Source organism: Sipha flava, unplaced genomic scaffold (assembly GCF_003268045.1).
Source record: "Sipha flava isolate LNK unplaced genomic scaffold, YSA_version1 172_pilon_pilon, whole genome shotgun sequence".
Classification (NCBI taxonomy): Eukaryota; Metazoa; Arthropoda; class Insecta; order Hemiptera; family Aphididae; genus Sipha; species Sipha flava.
In genome coordinates this window covers 406,072-426,978 of record NW_020271951.1, presented here as the reverse complement: position 1 = coordinate 426,978, position 20,907 = coordinate 406,072, and the positions used below count along the sequence as shown (strand labels likewise).

General features: G+C 26.5%; 3 protein-coding genes across 5 annotated transcripts; 2 read left to right on the top strand and 1 right to left on the bottom strand.

The window, feature by feature from the left end:
- Positions 1–525: 525 nt before the first annotated feature.
- On the bottom strand, positions 526–2,662 carry LOC112680043 (origin recognition complex subunit 5). Its single transcript, XM_025550029.1, has 8 exons — positions 2,529–2,662; positions 2,216–2,390; positions 1,879–2,148; positions 1,694–1,824; positions 1,503–1,636; positions 938–1,244; positions 754–863; positions 526–671 (listed from the first exon to the last, which is right to left on the bottom strand). The coding sequence occupies exons 1-8, from the start codon at positions 2,628–2,630 to the stop codon at positions 629–631; spliced, it is 1,272 nt and encodes a 423-aa protein (XP_025405814.1). The 5' UTR covers positions 2,631–2,662; the 3' UTR covers positions 526–628.
- A 3,834-nt stretch (positions 2,663–6,496) lies between these two features.
- Positions 6,497–14,557, top strand: LOC112680048 (PHD finger protein 14). 3 transcript variants are annotated; one of them, XM_025550035.1, is made up of 20 exons: positions 6,497–6,616; positions 6,746–6,846; positions 7,998–8,168; positions 8,275–8,381; positions 8,439–8,556; positions 8,622–8,750; positions 8,813–9,050; positions 9,494–9,598; positions 10,209–10,378; positions 10,441–10,612; positions 10,687–10,819; positions 10,880–11,036; positions 11,163–11,246; positions 11,339–11,501; positions 11,563–11,701; positions 11,767–11,815; positions 11,940–12,112; positions 12,172–12,383; positions 13,229–13,337; positions 14,284–14,557. In XM_025550035.1, coding segments are annotated over exons 2-20 (2,448 nt in total). In that variant the 5' UTR covers positions 6,497–6,616; positions 6,746–6,845; the 3' UTR covers positions 14,302–14,557. The 3 variants fall into 3 exon arrangements, with proteins under 3 accessions (XP_025405820.1, XP_025405822.1, XP_025405819.1); XM_025550037.1 differs by having other exon boundaries at positions 6,497–6,640; XM_025550034.1 differs by having other exon boundaries at positions 6,497–6,846.
- A 1,413-nt stretch (positions 14,558–15,970) lies between these two features.
- LOC112680040 (39S ribosomal protein L40, mitochondrial) lies at positions 15,971–17,512 on the top strand. Its single transcript, XM_025550023.1, has 3 exons — positions 15,971–16,155; positions 16,271–16,513; positions 16,702–17,512. The coding sequence occupies exons 2-3, from the start codon at positions 16,298–16,300 to the stop codon at positions 17,077–17,079; spliced, it is 594 nt and encodes a 197-aa protein (XP_025405808.1). The 5' UTR covers positions 15,971–16,155; positions 16,271–16,297; the 3' UTR covers positions 17,080–17,512.
- Positions 17,513–20,907: the final 3,395 nt, after the last annotated feature.

Below are 20,907 nucleotides of genomic sequence, written 5' to 3'. Positions count from 1 at the left end.
CCCTACTATTATTATGTTATAATTATAACGCTTAACAAGTTTTGGAGATGCTCTTTTTTAAGTAAATAAAGTCCCCCTACTTTAATTTTTCCAAGTCGAGCATTGTCTATAATGATTATTAATTTAAATCTTACTCTTAATTGATAACTGTGATAACTGTCCAGCACATTCTAAAGTTGTATTGCATAATATTTAATTTGTATTTTTACCCAGTACGTCTGTTCTTCAATCAATGGATCAAGGTGTAATAAAATATATGAAAACTTATTTTCGAAAAAGTTTAGTGCTAAAAATGATCAATATGGAAAATAAAATTGAAACCAATATCAACGTATTAGATGGCATATTATTGATTTTTAAAGCTTGGGAAAGAGTACAATTCAAAACTGTTTTCATCATGCGGCTTTCAAAAATGCAATAAAACAATTAGTCCAAGAAATATATTTATACATTAATAATAGTTAGATTTATACACGTTAATTCTATTTTTTTATTTGTACAGAAATTAAAATATATTTTCTCTATGGTAAGACAATAATATGAAATGTTTTCGTTAAATAAAAAAAAAAATTTAATATAATTGGTATAGTACATACACAGATTTAAATCTTGAAGTAAATATAACTTATTATTGATCTATAAGATACTTATCTATATTAAACTTCACAGTTCTGAAAAAAAAACAAACCAATTATGTAATATATAAATAATAATAAATAATATAAAAATGTATAAAGTATGTTATAAGCTTACCGTGCAATATTTATGATACAATCATAACTAACGCTACATTTGTATTTAGGAGTATCTAATTTCCCATCTCCAAAACGCATCAATAGTCCTAGGTCAGCTAATGTATTAATCTATTTAAAAAAAAAAAATAATAAATTGAAATGTATATTTTTCAATGGCTTAAAAAATATTTTTGAATCTTTACTTGTGCTAAAAGATTGGCAGTCATATTAGTATTTTCTTCAATAATAGCATAAAATATTGCTAATAATCTATCCAACGAAAAATTTTTAGGACCAACTAGTTCACTAATGGAATTATCTGATTTTTTGGGCAATTTGGTTTTTTTCCGTTTATTTGAAGCTTTTACAAATAATTTTCTATCATACTTAGGTGAATTGAATGATGCAATGTATGCAGCGATTAAAAAATATTTTGCATAATACGGTAAATCCAGTGCAAACTTTTCAAATTTGATTTTTTCATCAGACAAACTATCCACACTTTCTAAACTGAAATTAAAATTTAAACAACCTTTGTTATGTATGAAATACTTTTATTAATACAGTATTAGTTACATTTTCATCTAATGAAATATTTACAATTTTACTTATACAGAATATATTTTCATAATAATAATCATTTAAAGTTTATTTCTTTCTAATTATATGCTACAATCATCATATTTTAAATGTGATTTGAATTTTGTGCATAATAAAACGTATTTTAAAACTTCTTATAATATTAAATCATTAATTCAGAAATAATACCTAGTTCCTAGGTAAACATTGTTCAACAATAATTGAATAGTAGGACTTATTTTTCTAAATAAAAAGTTTTGATTTAATTCTGCACATGATCCATCTTGAATTGGCTCTACATACTTCACAAAAAGAATTTTCGCCTAAAAGAATAAATGTTAAATCATACAAAATAATGATTTATTAATTCTTGAAATTACCAAGTGTTTTAATTCTATCAAATCTCGACAGTTTCCAATAAAAGATCCAATAAAAACAGTAAGAAAATTTTTGTAAACTTCTATACTCCAATCATTTGGCTTATCGATTAATAATATTTCACTAATTTCAACTAAAAGAGGTAAACCTTGAGTTTAAAATAATAGTTTTTATTTCAAATAATTACCGCTATTATACTGTTCAAGTATTATTGGTATAAAATTGATATCTTCATCAAATTTAGTTGGGAGTACTTGGCTAACAAATATAACACAAAGCTGATGACTTTTGATAAACTCTTGTAGTTTTGAGAATACCACAATAAGTTCTTGTGCCAACATTTCACATTTATCCAACACTATGATCACTCTTTCTTTTTGAATGCTAAATTGTTTTAAAACATTTATGAATTGCATAAAATTATCACATCTATGAGGCAAATCACTTTGCTTGATTTCTAAATAAAAACAATGTATAAATATATTAATATAGAATCTGTTTTATAAATCATAATGTTTACTAACGTAACAAATCTTTCAAAATAGATTCAAATAAAACTCGATTTGTATAACAACACACAGAATTCACAATTGAAGTTTTAGTTGAATCACGAATATAAAACAATAAACGACTAATTAAACTTGTCTTGCCAACAGATGGTAAACCATGGACAAATACACATGGAGGTAAAACATCGTCCTAGACAATACATATAGGTATAATTAGGGCCTTGATATAATATTATTATGGAATACATATTTATTTAGATTAAGCTGAAGTATAGCATACAGTTATATATTATATATTATTAAATATGAATTACAAATGTATACTTACTTCTATAAGCAAGTTGCACAATGTATCTATTTGTACCTCCCTAAATAAAAATTCAGAGTTTAATGATTTTATTATGGATAGTTTTGTTAAATTTGATAACATTATAGTTTATAATACAACTTTTGTTAATTAAAAACAAATTTCTGTCAAAACTAAAGTTTCAAATAATTATTTAAAAAATAAAAAATAGTAAAAAATAGTATATATAATATCAATGCGGATTCAATTTCAATAATTACAAAAATTATCACCAATACAATAGTCAATAATGTAAAAAGTAAATAAGTTATACAATAATGCAATAAGTAATACAAATTAATAATGATTATAGAATTTACCTTACAATTATAATAGTATACAAGTATTTTAGATTTGATAAAGAAATGGAGGGAAAGTCCTATCATTATTGTTCTGTTGACTAAAGGAACAGTGTTTCACTATAGCATTAAAATATAACAAATCGCGTACTGTATCTACTACAATATGTCACAGACTTATATACTAACTATATAAGATACTTCTGTTATTAAATACGAATGGATCTTTGCATCACAAATTAAGATATATTAAGGATATATAGATCAAGAATATACTTAACAATGCTCGACTTGGAAAAATTAAAGAAAGGGGAGTCTATTTACTTTAAAAAAAAAGAGCGTCCCCAATACTTGTTAAGCGTTATAATTATAACATAATAATAGTAGGGAGACGCTAAAATTTCTGAAAATTAGTTGGGGTACTCCCCCCCCCTTGCCTCCCCCAAGTCGAGCACTGATATTTAGGTATATTCGTGCTTTGGGAGGAAAAAACTCCGGATCCATGACGTTATTAGTTAGTGTTATTAATATTGTTAGCATCAGACATTATGATGATTAAATGCGTGGTGATTTATTTTTGGCATTTGTATACATTTTTACAATAAGTACAAGAGATGGAAGGATACATTAGAGAGTTTGATTGAAGAGACTATTCAATAATAGCAGAAGCATAAAAAGGAGCTTTGGTTAGGTTAGGCATTTGAATTGAAAGGAGCAGATAGGGTTGAGAAGTATCTTGTAAATGAGAATTTCGTTATGTAATGTGACATGTTTAAAATTGTTTCAATATCTTGCTTAGAGTTTGAAAAATGCTTGCCACGCCACTGATTGTGCAATTAGTCAAAACTGTTAAAAATTTACTCCATATGCTCTCAAATGTTTGAAAAATTTTAATTTACATAGCAGTTCCTATTCAAATTTGTACATAGCTTATGAAACATTATTAACAGTGTCTTCCTCGAAGCTCAACATTATTAAAACTCGACTCCGATCTCTTATCGGTTAAGACTTATTGGAATCTTTCATCTTATTGAATTCTGAGGCCAATATTATTTCTGAGTGGAATTATGAAAATATTATTGACAAACTTGCAAATACATCAAATGAAATGAAACGGTTATTTTTTTAAAATATTAAAATTTTCAAGTATTGTTAAATTATAACGAAAATTAAATAATTATTATTTGCTAATTGTAATTTACCAAATAGGTGTATAGAAATATATAATTTTTTTGTTATTTACGTAAAATATACTTAGTATGTAGAACTGTTTGTTAGTATTCATTGGTGCGACTACGATTAAAATTTGAGTAGCTAACATATTTATTTGATTAAGCCCACTTCCTACGAGCATTGACCTAATACTATTTTCAAAAAATTAAGGCCCAAGTCCCCATTAATTGCACTTATAGGTATTATAAATAGTATTAGTATCAATATTATATAATTTTAATAAATAATTAATAATTTAGTTAATGGTAAATTTAATAAGAGCTGAGTAAAGTGCTGGACTGGGTAGGCGGGATACCGGGAGTTTACCGGGGAGCCGTTTGTTTGAATTAAGTCACTTTTACTCTTTCAGAAGTTTATTTATAAGGTTTATCGGCTAATTGTGTCAACAGACGCATTTTCTAATGCACTTATATTAAAAAAAATTTATTTCTAAAATTGAATAAAAGGTCTATTCATTTTTAACAATAACATTAAGTGTTTAAATTCTCAAAATAATATACAATCATTTTATATAAAAATATATATGTTTTTTTTTTTTTTTTTTTTGTTCTTATACCTTTGGTAAATCTAAGTGAGCCATTTTTTTTTTTTTAGCCGTAGCCATTTTCCTCCAAAAACGAAATACCGTTTTCCTCCACCGTCCATTTTCCTCCAAAAAGAAAAAAAAATGTTGGTTTCCATATCCTCCACAATATTTTTGACTAAAATTATGTCTATTATCCACCAATATTTTAGCCAGTGTTGTAGGATCACATTTTGCGCGTATATGTTGATTAAATTCTGGTGGCATTCTTATCGGTTAGGGAAAAACGATAGTTCAAGTCACGTTCTAACCTAACCTAACATTGTAGCACTCTAATGTTCATGGTTCAAGTGTCCGATAGCATTTGCAGTTTATAACAGTCGATAACTGATTACGATTAATAAAGATACGTACATAGGTATAACTTGTTTTCTGTGGTACAACATACGGGCATATACGTATACACTTATTTGGGTATCATAATTTATCATTGATCATTATGATTACACTCATTGACTGAGACAGATCCACAAATATACACTCGTATCAATAAACTATATTTTTAGTAGCTTGCTGTACGTCGAATATTGTCTATAGTGTAATTTATAGTTTTTATGAATCTATCAAATTTTAATTTTTAACATGTCTGAAAAAGTGACGTTTATTCAGAGTTCTTGAGGAAACCTATGATAATTCGTGATAGTTATTTTTTAGCGTATAAGTTAAAATCAGAATCTGGATTATCACGTTGGCGATATTGTTTAACTATTTGTCAAGCAGTTATATACATTAATAAAACTGAAGAAATAGTAGCCGATGAATTACACAACAATTTATATAATCATTTGCCATCGCCAAAAAAAAATATAAATCGACAAATATTGAATAATGCATGTAAGCGAAAAGCAATTGACGATTTATTCTCGCGATCAAAAAAAGTAATACTTAAGGAATTCGAACAAAGTTCTGCCGACTGTTCAAATTTTGATGATACTGATCAACGATTGACGATTTTATTATTTTATTTTTTGGAGGAAAATGGTCAAGAATTATTTTTCTTTTATTTTTTCCCGGTAGAAATTTCTGACCCAGTTCGGTCCTTTGTATGTCAATTCCCGGCGAGGCCCTCCATACCCTGTCCGATTAGGTACATTATATACATTTTTCTAACCAATTTCAGATAAAATATATTAAGTATATAAGTTATGAATGTAAAGTTTTTCAATATAATTGGGATGACTGGATAATTGGAAAAATTATATAATAGCGAAATATTCATACTTTTCAATCAATATATTTGAATTTTATCAGAATCACTCAACGTTTTCAATGCTTATTAATTTGTAACATAATGTAAACTATTCTTTAAACATCTAGTTCTCAACGCATAACGATAACTGTCAAAAACAAGAGACGTTTTCGTATTTATCCTAAATAACTTAGTTAAAATGTTTTCTCGCTTCGAACAACAATCATTTCATTTACACGAGCGATAGATTATTATCAAACGTATTGGCACGGATTTCATCAACTCCACGTGTTTACCGTGTTCGCCGTCGTTCAGTGCGGCGGTGTTCGACAAATCGTTATACATCTGAACTACGCGGACCAACGGAAATTCTGTAAAACGAACTGGGTAAACCGTTTGCGAGGTGCCAGGCAACCAATGTGCAGAAAACCAAAAACGGCGAAAAGCCGCGGGGACGTTGCGCAAAGGCGCTATAAAATACTGCCGAAGTTGCGCTGTAAGAAGCGATTTGCCGTTTCTTGTGGAATAACGTTGCCGGAAATCAATCGTACGTTTTAACGTAACACGCGTCTACGGTACGCACGGTAGTATAGCATACGTTTCGTTGGCCGCACTGCGTCATTAACTTAGGCTGAATTCGGCCGTCGAAATGTTTAACTCGTTACGGACAACACGACGATGTGAATACAAATACAATAATTTTTATCGACTTGTGTACCGTGCACTCGTGTTTATCCCGTGCGTACACGCGAAGATCTCGATTATGGTATCGTTCATCATACCTATACGTGTTTGTTGTTATTGATTATCCGCTTCCGAACCCACTCTCGCCCAATCGGTCAACACGACAATATTATTAGTATTGAGCGGGTTTTCCTTTTTTTTTTTTTTTTAGATTTTCCGTTCACGTTTCGATGGCCTAACAACACGGACCTCGTCGTACCACTTCTCACGGGGAGATCTCGACTTCCAGACCGCGATTAGATAAACGCAACAGTAAGTCTTTCTCCACTCGTCATCGCGTCCCTTCCGGCGGAACCGCCACCTCCCGCTCCCTGCGTTGTTTACACGGGACGTAAATACATGGTGCGTCGGCCTTCCACTTCTTCGGTTACTATTGGTTTCACAATATTTGTTCTTGCTTATTATTCTCCGTATTCTCTGGCCGTGTCTTGTTTTTTTTGCCCGTTATCGTTTTTTAATCGATTTGCGTCGAACATATTATATTCTTCGTGCCAATAATGTGACACAGACAATTAGTGTTATATTTTACAAAAAATTCCTTTTTTTTTTATATTTTCATAATAATTCAGCTATTTTATTGGCGCCGCTCTTTTGAAATAAGACGATCCTTTCTAATCGTCCTCAGGATGTTCCGTTAGTTATCAGTCTGTCAAAAAGTTATTCCCAATGATAATAAACTTCTGTGTTATTCTGGAATTTCCTCCAGTGCTCCATCTATTTTTATATTGGGCAGTGTAATCATATGTTTTTCCGTATTCGGCCGTATCAATATACAATAGTCGTTTTGATAGATTATGAATGAAATTCATAATTGCTACTCTATGTTCCTCTTAATTCAACACGTATTGCAATTAATAATGTCTATTGGAAACAATTATTTAAATAAAAGGTATTCCAACGTATCCATAACAATGCATTACATTGATATGTTAATCTTTGAAATGTTTCAAAAACTAAAATTTGGTTTTTTTGTTACCAGCCTTTCAGTTCGTAATTAATTGATTTGTTATGAATAGATAATAAATCTCAAGTAACATTTTCTTTTTGTCAATGTATTGAACTTCTGAGTATTGTAGTTTTTTTGATAATTTTATTAGTTGAGTATTTGAAATATTCTAATAAAAAGTTTTTATAGAAGTATAAAATACGTAGTATATAAAAATATAATAAAGCATATTCAGTAAATGTACATGTATATAAATAAATAAATAAATAAATTTAATTAATGTGAATTGTCTGACAATTTTCCTTAAATTTAATAAATGTTCAATTTAAGTAACATAAAATAATAATATATTATAATTATAATAATTATAATTAACGAGTAATAAATTTGGTTAAGTTATAATAGTCTTTTATTTAGTCTGTTATTTCTTGGAAATAATTTATTACTTAATTAATAGTGGAACGCGATCCAAATAAAAGAAGAGTCAAACCTCCTGCTAACCCTGAGTTAGTATGTTTAGATGATATTGATGGTGAAAGTTCATCTGATAGTGATTTTCGTATTGAAGATCATTATGTTAACAGTGAATCTGATTCTGATGGAGCTTCATATTTCACCTATACTGATGGTGAATATATTATATTATTTTTAATTTATTTAAATCAAACCAGAAACTTTTTTCAATATACTTTAACTTAACATATATGTATAAATATAAATTTATGTTTTTAAAGATGACCAAGAAGAATGTGACAAAGAAGATGACGAAATTAAGTGTATTAATAATATAACAACTGATGAGTCAGTGGCTGGAACATCTTATCAAGATAATTCTAAAAAAGTAAAACTTATTTATTTTAAAATAAATATACTTTTTATTAATATTAATATTTTTTAGGTAAATTTTAAAGAAATTATTGATAAAATTCACATTTGTAGTATTTGTTTGGGTGATGCTAGTGATGATGTAAATGAGTTAATAGATTGTGATGAATGTGGTATATCGGTACATGAAGGTAAGTTTACAATTATAAATTAAGCATAAATAAAAAAAATTGAATACTATATTATTGTTTTTTAGGTTGTTATGGTGTACATGATACTGGAAGTGTAAGCTCATCAGTTTCTTCGTGTTCTATGGAACCATGGTTTTGTGAAGCTTGTAAAGCAGGCATAGAAAATCCTACTTGTGAACTATGTCCTAATTTTGGTGTGTACACAATTTTAAACATTGCTTTGTATATAACTTTGAAATACATTTTGTTTTTTTAGGTGGTATATTTAAAGAGACAGATTGTGGAAAATGGGTTCATTTAGTGTGTGCTCTTTATGTTCCTGGTATATCATTTGGTGAAGTTACTAGTCTTAGTAAAGTTATATTATTTGCAAATACTTCTCCTCGATGGGGTAGTAAAAGTTGTACTTTGTGTAAAGATATGAGATTTATGTGTACTGGAGTAACAATTGGATGTGATGCTGGAATGTGTCGATCAAATTTTCATGTTACTTGGTAAGTTGTATTAATCAACAAAAGAGGCTCATTGAGAATGATAAAAAGTTCACCAACCATTCATTGAATGTAGACTATATATAGTGTACAACAATATTACATACATAATAAGCCAATTAGGTGCATTATTAAATAAAAAATATTTATAAAGCACAAAATTTATTATTTTTATAATGTATACTTACTTAATTTTTCCCAAAATAATTCTTTTTTTTTTTTTTTTTTTTTTTGTTAAGTTTCTACTCGCATAAATTTATAATAATTTTTTTATTTTTATTTAAATTGTCCTATTTTTTATGTTGGCAATTAGTAGAAATTTCCTTTGAAATATCTATGAATCCTAAAAATTAAAAGTCATCAGTTTAAAAAGTTACATTTTACATGAAATAATTTATCAATATTAAATTGTTTTTAAAAATACTTAATAATAATTACTTGACTAGTGCTCAGCGAGAAGGTAGCTTATCTGAAGCCACAAGTCCAGAAACTGATCAATCCGATCCATTTTATGCTCATTGTAAACTGCATGTGGATAAACTTGTTGCAAAGTTAGTATATTTTTTAATTTAGAATTTATTAATTATCATTTCTTTTAATGATTATGAGTTAAAGGAGTATTAATTTCAATATTTAACTGATAATTCATTTTGGGTAATCCTAAAAATATAAATTAATATCAAAATTAAATATTTATATTAATAAAAAAAAAGTTGCTTTTGCTAAAAATTAGCCAGGACCATCTATAGATATTTTTTAAAAAAATTTTATATACTGTACTCATTATATTTATAAACTAACCTAACATGTATATATTACATATATATACAGTGGAATATTTTCAAATTTATTATGGGGAAGTTTCAAATTGTTCTAAAAAATAAGTGATTTTAATATTATAAAAAGTACACAAAAGGTATGAATTAATAATTATGATATTCTATTAGTATAATAAATATAAATAAAGATTTATTTACAACCATATGTGATTTAAATTAATGTTTTTTTCCCTGCACCTTTGTATCAAGTCATTTATGACTTGAACCTTTTTTTTTCTTCTGGGGAGGGGTTGAAACCCAGGAATCCTCCCTCAAAATATGATATTGTATATATATAATTGTATATTGTATATATAAATGTATATATATTAATGTGTTAAAGAAAAAGGAAAAGAAATTGGGAAATACTTCAATTGAGAACAAAGCAAATGAAATTATTGCGAGAAGAACAGTCATCTGAGAAGTCAGCTACATGGCAACGTAATCAACGAAGACTTGAGAAACTAAGATCTAAGTATTATCAATTGAAAAAAATCAATAAACCAGAGTCGAGTATGCTATTTATATAATAATTTGTATTTTAGTTAAATAATATTTATATTTGTAATTAACAGCATATAAATCAAAAGTTCCACGTCCTATTACAACTTCAGCTTCAGCATGTCGAGCCCTATGGTTAAAAGCCAGTTTAATGGGTATAAATATGACTTCATATGAGGCCATTGAAGGTCATATTAAGGCATTACGTGATGTACCGAAAAAATGGCATATACCTTCTTCATTTAGGTTACCATAATAATAAGTTATTTATTTATTTATTTTTTAATGAGTTAAAACTAATTTTGATGAATATTTTATAGTTTGGAATTTGTTAGTTATTTCTTAGATAGAAATCTAAGATTGGCAGATTTTAAAAATCAGTTAAAGCATTATACTGATGAAAACAATAGGCTTCATGATGAGCAAACTACAGTTCAAGAAAAATATAATAAAGTAATTAAAATTTTTAATAATTTACATTGACACATCTTAATTAAATAACATTTATCATAGGTATCCAATGATAATGAAATTCAAAAACAAAAACACATGGAACTGAAAAATATTATATTAGCGTATCATGATGTGATCAAATTTGGAAATCCTAATGCCAAAATTCCAGATATTGATACACTTACTAGAGATAGTCATGAAAATGATCATTCTGTTTGTTAGTTTACTTAAATTATTTATTTTTTTTTGGAATATTTTTTTATTGATATTGCTTAATTTTTATTAGCATGATGACCAAATATATATTTTAAGATATATATGGTTTGTTTTGTTTTATTTTTAGCCATGAGTTCCATTCCTACTCCTGCTGCATTAAAAGCAGGAATTGGATTGTCTGTGAGACATAATGATTCTCTAGGATTTATTGGTAATATCATTTTAACTAACTTGTAATGTTCATATTTTATGTAATATATTATTTATTTTATAATTAATTAAAATCCAAAATGTTTCTTTTAGATAATGAAGCACCAATAGGTATAAATAATAAATGTGGTATTTGTGGTCGTACTAATGATCAACATTTACTTGCAAAATGTGATACATGTTATTTGTATTATCATTTAGGATGTTTAAACCCACCACTTACTAGGATGCCTAAAAAAACAAAATTATTTGGCTGGTAATTAATATTTTTATTAATATTTAAAAAAAGTATTCTAAATTATAATGTTATTGTCCAGGCAATGTAGTGAGTGTGATAATAGTAACTCTAATTCTGAACCAGAAACAGTTGATCCAAATGCTCCCAGGAAATTAAGGTATGGAGCTGGAGAACGATCAATATCTGATAGTCGTAGATCTTCATCTGTAGCAAATGATGTATGTATTCTTAAAAAGAAAAAGGTACTTGACATTTATACAAACTAATTAAACATGTATTTAAGTTGCAGGAGTTTAATAATTTATCTGAACAGAAATTTTCTGGTGTATCAAGTTAGTATATTTATTTTTTTTTAACTGTATATTAATTTAATATACATACACACATATATATATATATATATATATATATTTGTTTATTTATATATTTATATATTAATATTTAATTAAATATTAGAGAAAAAAAAACATGAACGCCACAGAGAAAGATACTCTCCTGAAATTATAGCCACAAAGCGTGTAAAGTCACGTAAACGCAAACATAAACATCACAGAGACAATAACATTGTAGAATTAGAACCAACTAATGATTTAATTAATGAACCACCTAGACAAGGAATTAAATTATTTGTAAGTTATAATTATTTACTTTTAAGGATTTTGAATTCATTTTGAATTTATGCATTTAGATAAAATCTGTACCAAGTGCTAGTGGTGTTAAAACAACATCTTCACAATTACTTATTGCACCACCAGTAGAAGAAATACCTCAAACATCCACAAAAATCAAACTAGAAAAAAGTGTTGCCCCTCTTAGGATCACCACAACTGCAACAGATATTAAATTGACTCCTAAGTGTGATACTTGTAAAGCAACAGGAACTAATTTAACTATGGTTCAGTAAGTATGATCAAATTAAAATATAATTATTATCTGGCGGAATACATCAATAAAAAAAGTTATGTAATTTTAATATTTAAAATTCTTAATTTTTAAAGAGTTTGCTAGCAATTACATTTGTTAACAACAGGTGACAAATTTAGATAAGTTTTGTTTCATATAAAATATACTGTTCTTTCACAATTAGTATTTAAATATATAAATTGTATACTAAGCTAAGAAAGATAATATATTATATATTTTGAAATTAGTTTTTTTATATAAAGATTTTTTATAATTAATAAGTGTATTTTACAATATATTGTATCTATTAGTTATTAAATATCTTTAATTGTTTGTGAAACACAAAATTAAAAAGTATTTTTGTTGGGTTACTAATTATTATCTTCATAAGTTTTATTATAGATTTATATTTTATTTATAAGTCTTACACTTTTGTTTTATTATGGAATGGGATATTGAAATGTTACTTTCTACACAATTTAAATGAATGAAATTGTAATAATAGAATGTTTAATGAAAAAAGTGAATAAAAAAATGTTGGTTATCTTAAACAAAGGAAAGTGTGGATAATATAACAATGATTAAAAGTTGAAGATGTATATTTAACTACCATAAAAATATTGTTTGATAATATATTTTAGGAGAATGTTTTAGTTTTTAAATTTATATGTTATGAAACTTGTCGAAATTGCCTTTACTATAGTAAAACTGATATTTTGTTATGCTTAATTACAAAAAAAAAAAATGATATAATTTTAAATGCATTAATTTACTGGTCATTAGTTAATATTCTAATATGGTTTAATATTTATTTTTTATATTAACGTATTTCGTTTTTTCAGATGTGATGAATGCAGTAAAAATTTTCATTTTTATTGTCTTGACCCCCCATTGAAAAAATCACCGAAAGTACGTGGGTACTCATGGCACTGTGCTGAATGTGATCCAACGGTACATGAATTATTTCCTTAGGTTTTTAGCATTGAATACACATTCTACTTTTTAAATATAAACTTATTTATTTCTTTATATCATAAAGTCTAGAGACAAATGATCTTCCAGTTGAAATTTACTAACCATAGTTAATATTTAGTTTCATTCCTAGAATTTTTTAAAATTTAGTTTATAGTTAGGTTGTAAGATACATATATAATTTATATAGGATAAAAATGCAGTATACAAGTGAATAAGAAAATGTATTAACAACAATACAAATAAATGTATATTCATTGTACATTGTATAGATACAAAGATGAATGTGTAATTAATGTAATGAAAATAAAATCATCAATATTGTATTAAAAAAATAATTCTGAGCAGAGCTCAGATCGTTTACATTAATTTTCATAATTTATTTATTTATACTATGGTTGTGGAGATTCATTAATAAAATGTTTTGACATCTAGTGAAAATTGTCTAAATCAGAATCTGTAGGTGATTAAAAAATAAATAAATAAATAAAAATATCCTAAATTAATTATCCATTTATTATTTCCTGTAAAAAATTGAATTGTTTTCAAAATTCTGTTTTAATAGTTTTCACTGTAGTTGGATTATGATACAATTATTATTGAGTAATTATACTTTGAAAATTATTTGACAATTTTTAAATCAACAATTTAAATTGGGTTTATTATATTAACAATGTCAAAGAACATTGTTACATTACATAGTTTTAAAACCCATTATTTGTTGCTGCTCAGAATTTATGATTTAATAGAATTTTATTTAATTTTTCATAGGCAATAAAAATTAATTTATCTGTAAATAATATAAAGTGATTCAACATAGTTCATGTTGTATTCAGTTACATTTACATGTTAATTATTCAATAAATTTATATATACATAAACATATTTGAATTTAATTAATTTATATTTAATAAATATATTTCAGGATAGTGACTCGTCTTAAAATTTGGAAACCCAGTTCCATTTAAAAGTACCAATTCGCTATTGTTGTACTGAAAATGATTTGTAATGTGTGATATACCTTACAACTATTTATATTTACAATATTTAAATTGTGTCAATACAATAAGTTATTATGTATACATTTTTTTTTTTTTTTTATAAAAAAAATGTTAATAGTTTATGTGCTACTTATGCTACTAGTACTAGCATATTATGTATTGTAATTTTCTAATAAAGATAAAAAATGAGAAATTAAATCATTTGTGTGTTTTATTTGAGTTCCTAAAATATTTTATCATCGCTATAACCATACTTTTTTTCTACTATTTTTTTCATGCATGATTATATATTAATATTGGAATCATAGAATCAATTATTTTTTTGGGTCATTTCTGCTAACAAACTTAATTGCTGGTTGACTATGTCATTAATTTAACATGTTCAGCATGCTTTTCCATCTTAAGTACAGAGGTGGATAATTTTAAATTAGACAATATTGATTTTTTTATCTTAATAATATATTTTTTGAAAATTTTGAAATTTTATGTTTAGATCATCACTAATTAAATTATATATGACCACCTTAGATTATATTATACAGATTTTATTTGTCTCCAAGAGTCGTTAGCAATTTACTATCTAAATTGCATATAGCTTTTACTTAGTCATATAGACACTCTGGTTACTCAAGTGTGGATGTTGTAATAACGGGCTTTCAATGTAAATCTATGAGATTTTTTTACAAATTTTATTTTTAAGATTAAAATTATATCTTGAACCGAGTAAATATTGTTTTAATTATTTGGCGTAATTGCAGGCAATTAATGCCTATAAATAAATTAAAAGATTGAACTTAAATCGTTAACTAATATTGCAAAAGTAAAATGATTTAATGCACCGGTGTGTTTCAAAGTGCTAAGTTCGTTTATAATTATTCACAAATTACATATAGTGGCTGTATTATCCATTGTCATTGCACGCGATAACCACGAAAATACGTCGTTTAAACACTACACGTCAAAAACAACAATTATTCATTATTATGATTTTGTTCTCGTGTATTGCCACTGCTTTATTTCGGGTATACGTTACGTTTTAATTGACACGAACTTGATAATATAATAAATTAATCGACGTAAAGTGCAACGAACACGTGGACTGCAAACAATTATAACGATTGAACGATATTATAATTTAAAACCGATATCGGAGACCAGTGGCGATCATTTGAATCGTGCGATTCAAAAACTATACCCAAACGAAAAATGTTCAAAAACGTATTTTTTTCATTATTATTACACACGATGAATAGATGGGAAATGTTGAGAGGCGTGTGAACGTTTTACACGCAAACCAAAGTAAAAAAAAAATATATATATATATATAAGCTACCACCCGCGGAGACAATAATCAAATATTTACAAGTGATATAGATTAAATTGCATTAATGGTTCGTACGTGTTAATCGGAAATAATGTTTTCGTTTTGCAAGTACTACGTTCGAGACAAATCGTATGACGTTCATGAAATAATATTTTAACGGAACATTTTTTTTATGGATTTCTCATTTTTACCGAACGAATTCACTAAAAACAATAGACGGCGCCGGGAACGTGTAGTAGTGCAACCGTACATGCACGCCAAATGTTTCTTATCGCAACGTTATCACATTATGCAAATATTCATTCATCTTTAATATTCCGTGTCTTTTGCCGGCCAACTGTGCCCTCGCAATCCTAACACGGTCTATAAATTAAAATTATTTTTTTTTTCTTCATTTTATTCGATTTTATATTGTATAGCGATCCAAAATTACTTTATTCACGGTATTTTTAGACATAATCATTTGATACAGGTATGTGAGTAAATTCTGTTTTGAATATTTTATTCGGTTCGTGATGTCCACCGACGGCTTGTTGCGTCTTACGTTTTACATTAATTTTATGTAATACATGCATTTTGTTTTTCAGCTATTTGGTGACAGGTCACTGTTAAATATGTTTAAATTTTTCACGTCGGTGGCCATGGCTCAAGGCGTAATGGCTTCGACAAGGAGTATATCAACGACTGGTGGACCGCTATTGTTCCGTTCATCTGCTCCCTTGTTTGGTGAGCCGCTGAAAAAGAAGAAGCGTTTGGATCCACAGATATTGAAAGCTAGAGAGGATAGAAAACGCAAAAAAATAGAAAAAGCCATTCGCAAATTAGAAAAGGTTGTTAAAGTGTATTGATATTAATATAATAGTGTAATGTATCAAATATTTGATTGGAGTTGAGAGTGCTAATATTTTAGCAAGTTATTGTTATTAAGACTTTAAAATATTAGTAACTAGACTAGCGATTAAATTAAATTTCTCATAGGACTTGAGCATCTGCTATCTATATTTACTTTTATTTTCAGGTGTCGAAATCATTAAAACCCATTGATGAAGTACAATTAATGGCATTATTGTCCAATGAAATAAATACTCGACAGAGACCAGCTGTTAAGTTGAGTAAGGAAAAGATTGAGGAACGGATGCTTGCAGAAAAAACATGGACAAAGTATAAACACAAGGAACACTTTTTCAATCTTCAAGTTATCAATGACTTAGAGTATTCACAACAACGAGCATTAAATGAACTACGTGAGGTCTCAGAAGAATTATATCAAGCTGCTATTGAAATTAATGAATCTTTATTGCCTTATCAATTAACTGGACCTGTAGAAACACCCCCAATCGAAAATTACCAAAGCCCTGATGGAGAATATCTTGACATTTCAAAAAAATGGGACTAAATTATGTATTATATATTAATTTTTAAAATTATATATATAAAAGTAAACCAATTATTAGATATTATAAAATTTTAAAATACATGGTAAATTATCAGTCGCTAAGTAGTATGCTTTCTTTCTTAAAATTTAATAATTCTAAGAAATTTTTTGGAGTTAAAAAATAATCTGGAAATTATTAGCGATTTTAGTTTTACTTTTGCATTATATTATATTCATCTATTGTTAACTTCTATTATAATGTAAAATTACGACTTGTTCCATCTACTACTTGGGTCGTTATATCTACAACCATAAATATGTTATCAGGCTTAATCCTGTATCTAAAATATTAAGTTAAAAAGCTGCAATATTTCATTGTATAAGGTATAAAAATAATTTTGAATGATTATTCTGACATATGTGAACATGAATAAAACCTTTACTTGACACTAAATTTTTTTTGTTTAATTAGTTATTTATATAGAATAATTTAATTATTTATGTTATCTAATAACTGCTCAGAAATCCTTTGTAAACAAAGTGGGTCAAAATGCAAAAAAAATTATATACATCATTGAACAACTTTTCAGTATCAAGATAAAATCAAAATAAAAAAAAAAAAAATTCAAGTCCTATACAGAAAAAAAATATGACAAAATGTTTAAAAATTAAATGATTTATAAAAAAATTTAAATAGATTTATTTAATTTCGAAGATGTTATTTTATTTTGTATAAAGTATAAAATTAAAAAAAAAAAAGGTGGTCTTTGTTCCAGCAGAAGGAAAATAAATTTAAGTCTTTTCAAGAAAAATAAAATGTATTAAAAATTTTTAAATTTGATTTATAAATAGATATAAAGTTTTAATTTAAATATTTTATCAGATTTTAACATTTTTTAAGTAAATTACAAAATTATCATATTTATACCATTGAAAAATAAAAGTTAAAAATGAGAAATGGTTACCTGAATCCTGAAATAATTTTGATTAAGTTTGATGAAAAAAAAATCTCAATTCTGAAAAGAAACATAAAAATAATTGAGTTAAAATTATATTATTTGATAATCAAATGGTAGTATTTATAATGTTTATTTAATTTATTTAAAATTTTTATATACGTTGGAAAGTAAGCATGATACTTATATTTTTTAGCCATTCTTTGTACAAAAGAATATGATAGATTTAAATCTTCTAAAAAGTATAAGATAATTCAAAATGTATCAGTCAAATAAAAAAATTGCTTAGTAAAATCAATTTATTTTTAGGTTTACTTGATTTTTCACAAGAAGTTATGTGGATTCTCAATCGATTTAAATATGACTTTTAGTGAATTATTATTGGTTACCTATGTTTGTGTTTCGAATTTTTTTAGTTTTAGTAAACATACCATTCATACTTTATTGTTTGTTTGTTGGTAAAACATTGTATGGCACTGGCAATTTGGATAACATTGTTGATACAACCTATACATGCATATTATACATTTTTTATCATTCAATTTTATAAGAAGTATATGTTCACAATAAATATGTATGTCTAGAGTTAAGTTGTTTTTATATATTCTTGTTAATAAGATTAGTTATTTGTGTATCAAATATTGATTATTAAAGACAATTATTTGTTAAAAGTTTATTTTTGTGAAATTTTGATGATCCCTAGTGAAAGAAAAAATAAAAAAATATCTTACACATATTAATTTTAAGCTTTAATATTTTAAAGTTCGTTTTTATTATTATGAACTAAATTTTTAATAAATATTACAATTTTAATCTTATGAAAATTTTTTAGCTAACAATCCACATGTCAATGTATTTGAAGTTGACTATTACAAACAGCTACAAATCCACTTATGATTTCTTAGAATCAAAATTTCAGGTGATATAAATTATAAATAATAAAAGACTCAAGTAAATAAAAAAATTATGTTAACAGTTTGATACTTATAAATACTTTATAATCAAACTGTTTTTTTTTATAAATTATATAGAAAACTGTTCTTGGCTAACACTTAAATTAATTTTAAGTAACACTTAAATATAGGTTAGCATATAGGTGACAATAGAATACAGTAAGTAGATAATTGTAGTGTATTCATATGAAACAATAAATAATAATTACAATATGTTGTAAACACGCTGTTTTAAAAAAATTTAATAATACTTAATTTACACTGTAACTGGTTTTTTTCTCATCTTATACGTTAATAACATTCAGAAATTTTATGATTGACCATCAAAACTTTTATTATTTAAAATAAAATACTAATACTATAAAATTACTAATTAGTTCATATTTAATTAATCTTTCTCCACTCGGTTTACAATTCTGAATAAACTATACTACACGTATAAATAATGATTTAAACAGATACATATTACATAACCTATGATAAATAAATTAGCTCTGAACCAACTTTATTCATGATGGATTCCTCAAAATTGTATATTAATATTCAGTGACGCCAAACCTTATGTTGAGGTTGAGCTCCAGCCCAAAATTTTTCGGAAATGTAAGATGAGGCCTTTTATATTGTCCCGAATACAAAATTTCTATATTAAATAATGTAAACATTCATCTAGCTATATTTATTTAAATGGTTGATTGGTTTGTGTATAAAAATAATGCATAGGCGTGCGCAGACTTTATTCGCAGGTTATGCAATAAGAAATATAGGGCCCCTCACAAATAAATTTTCTAATCTGCCCTTAATTTATTTGCATTTTCTTTTAACGCATATAAGTCACAATCTAAGTTTTTGCATATATACTACTTAGCTTCTTTACTTCCCTTAGAATCTAAAATCACACATAGTTTTACAGTAGAATATTAAAAAATGCACTGTAGAAATAAGTAGTTTGAAATTTGATTTATATTTATTAAAAAAAAATTTATTATTTATTTAAGATCAAGTATGTACTATATTGAATGCTTTTGAATAATTTTAACATATCTATAATGTTGTTATTTTATGGAGAGTACTTAAAATCTAAAGTTCAAGTCTTCTTTTTATCGGCACACATGCTTTGAATTCATCTTTTACATCTTCAATATTGATTTCTGATGCCATCTTTTGTTCGATAAATATTAACATCAGTGAATCAAGATGTTCTTGTAACATAGTGTTTCTAAGTTTAGACTTCACAATAGACAATTTGGAAAAGTCCCTCTCACACGAGCAGCTTGTCACAGGTATTGTTGCAAATTGTGTTAAAGCTTTATTGAAGTTTGAAAATATTGTTTTCCGGTCGTTTTCTGATAACCAATTCAGCCATACTAAAATTGTTTTAGTTGATGACCCTCTAATAGAAGTTTTATTAGACATATTTGTAATGAGCTTAATTTCTGACTCAAATGTAGTATTCAAATTAAATTTTTCCTTCAACATTGAAATATCATTACTATCAAGCTTTAATTGATTTAAATTTCCTGTGGCGGTAATTAAATTTAAAGTTTCTTAACTTAATAATAAATATGGGCCCCTCGCATGAAGCCACAGACTATGCAGTGGCATACCCTGCATACCCCGTGCGCACGCCTATGAAATAATGATTCATATTTTGTGCGTATAATTGGTCTTAACCCTCCCTCCAGAAAGGTAAATTTCTGTATTAATGATTGAGAAAAACTCTCGTCTTTTGGCTGTCTTGGTTTGTATGAAAAATACATAAAATGTGTGATTGAAATTCAAAATTGAATTTTTTAAATTAAACATCAATACATTTTTTTGCAGTAGGAGGGAAAATTAATCCCTCCCCCAATACTACATAATAGTGGCCGATATTTAAATATTGTGATCTTTTAAAATATTTTTCGCTCAATTAAATTTAAGGACTTCGGCGCCACTATTAA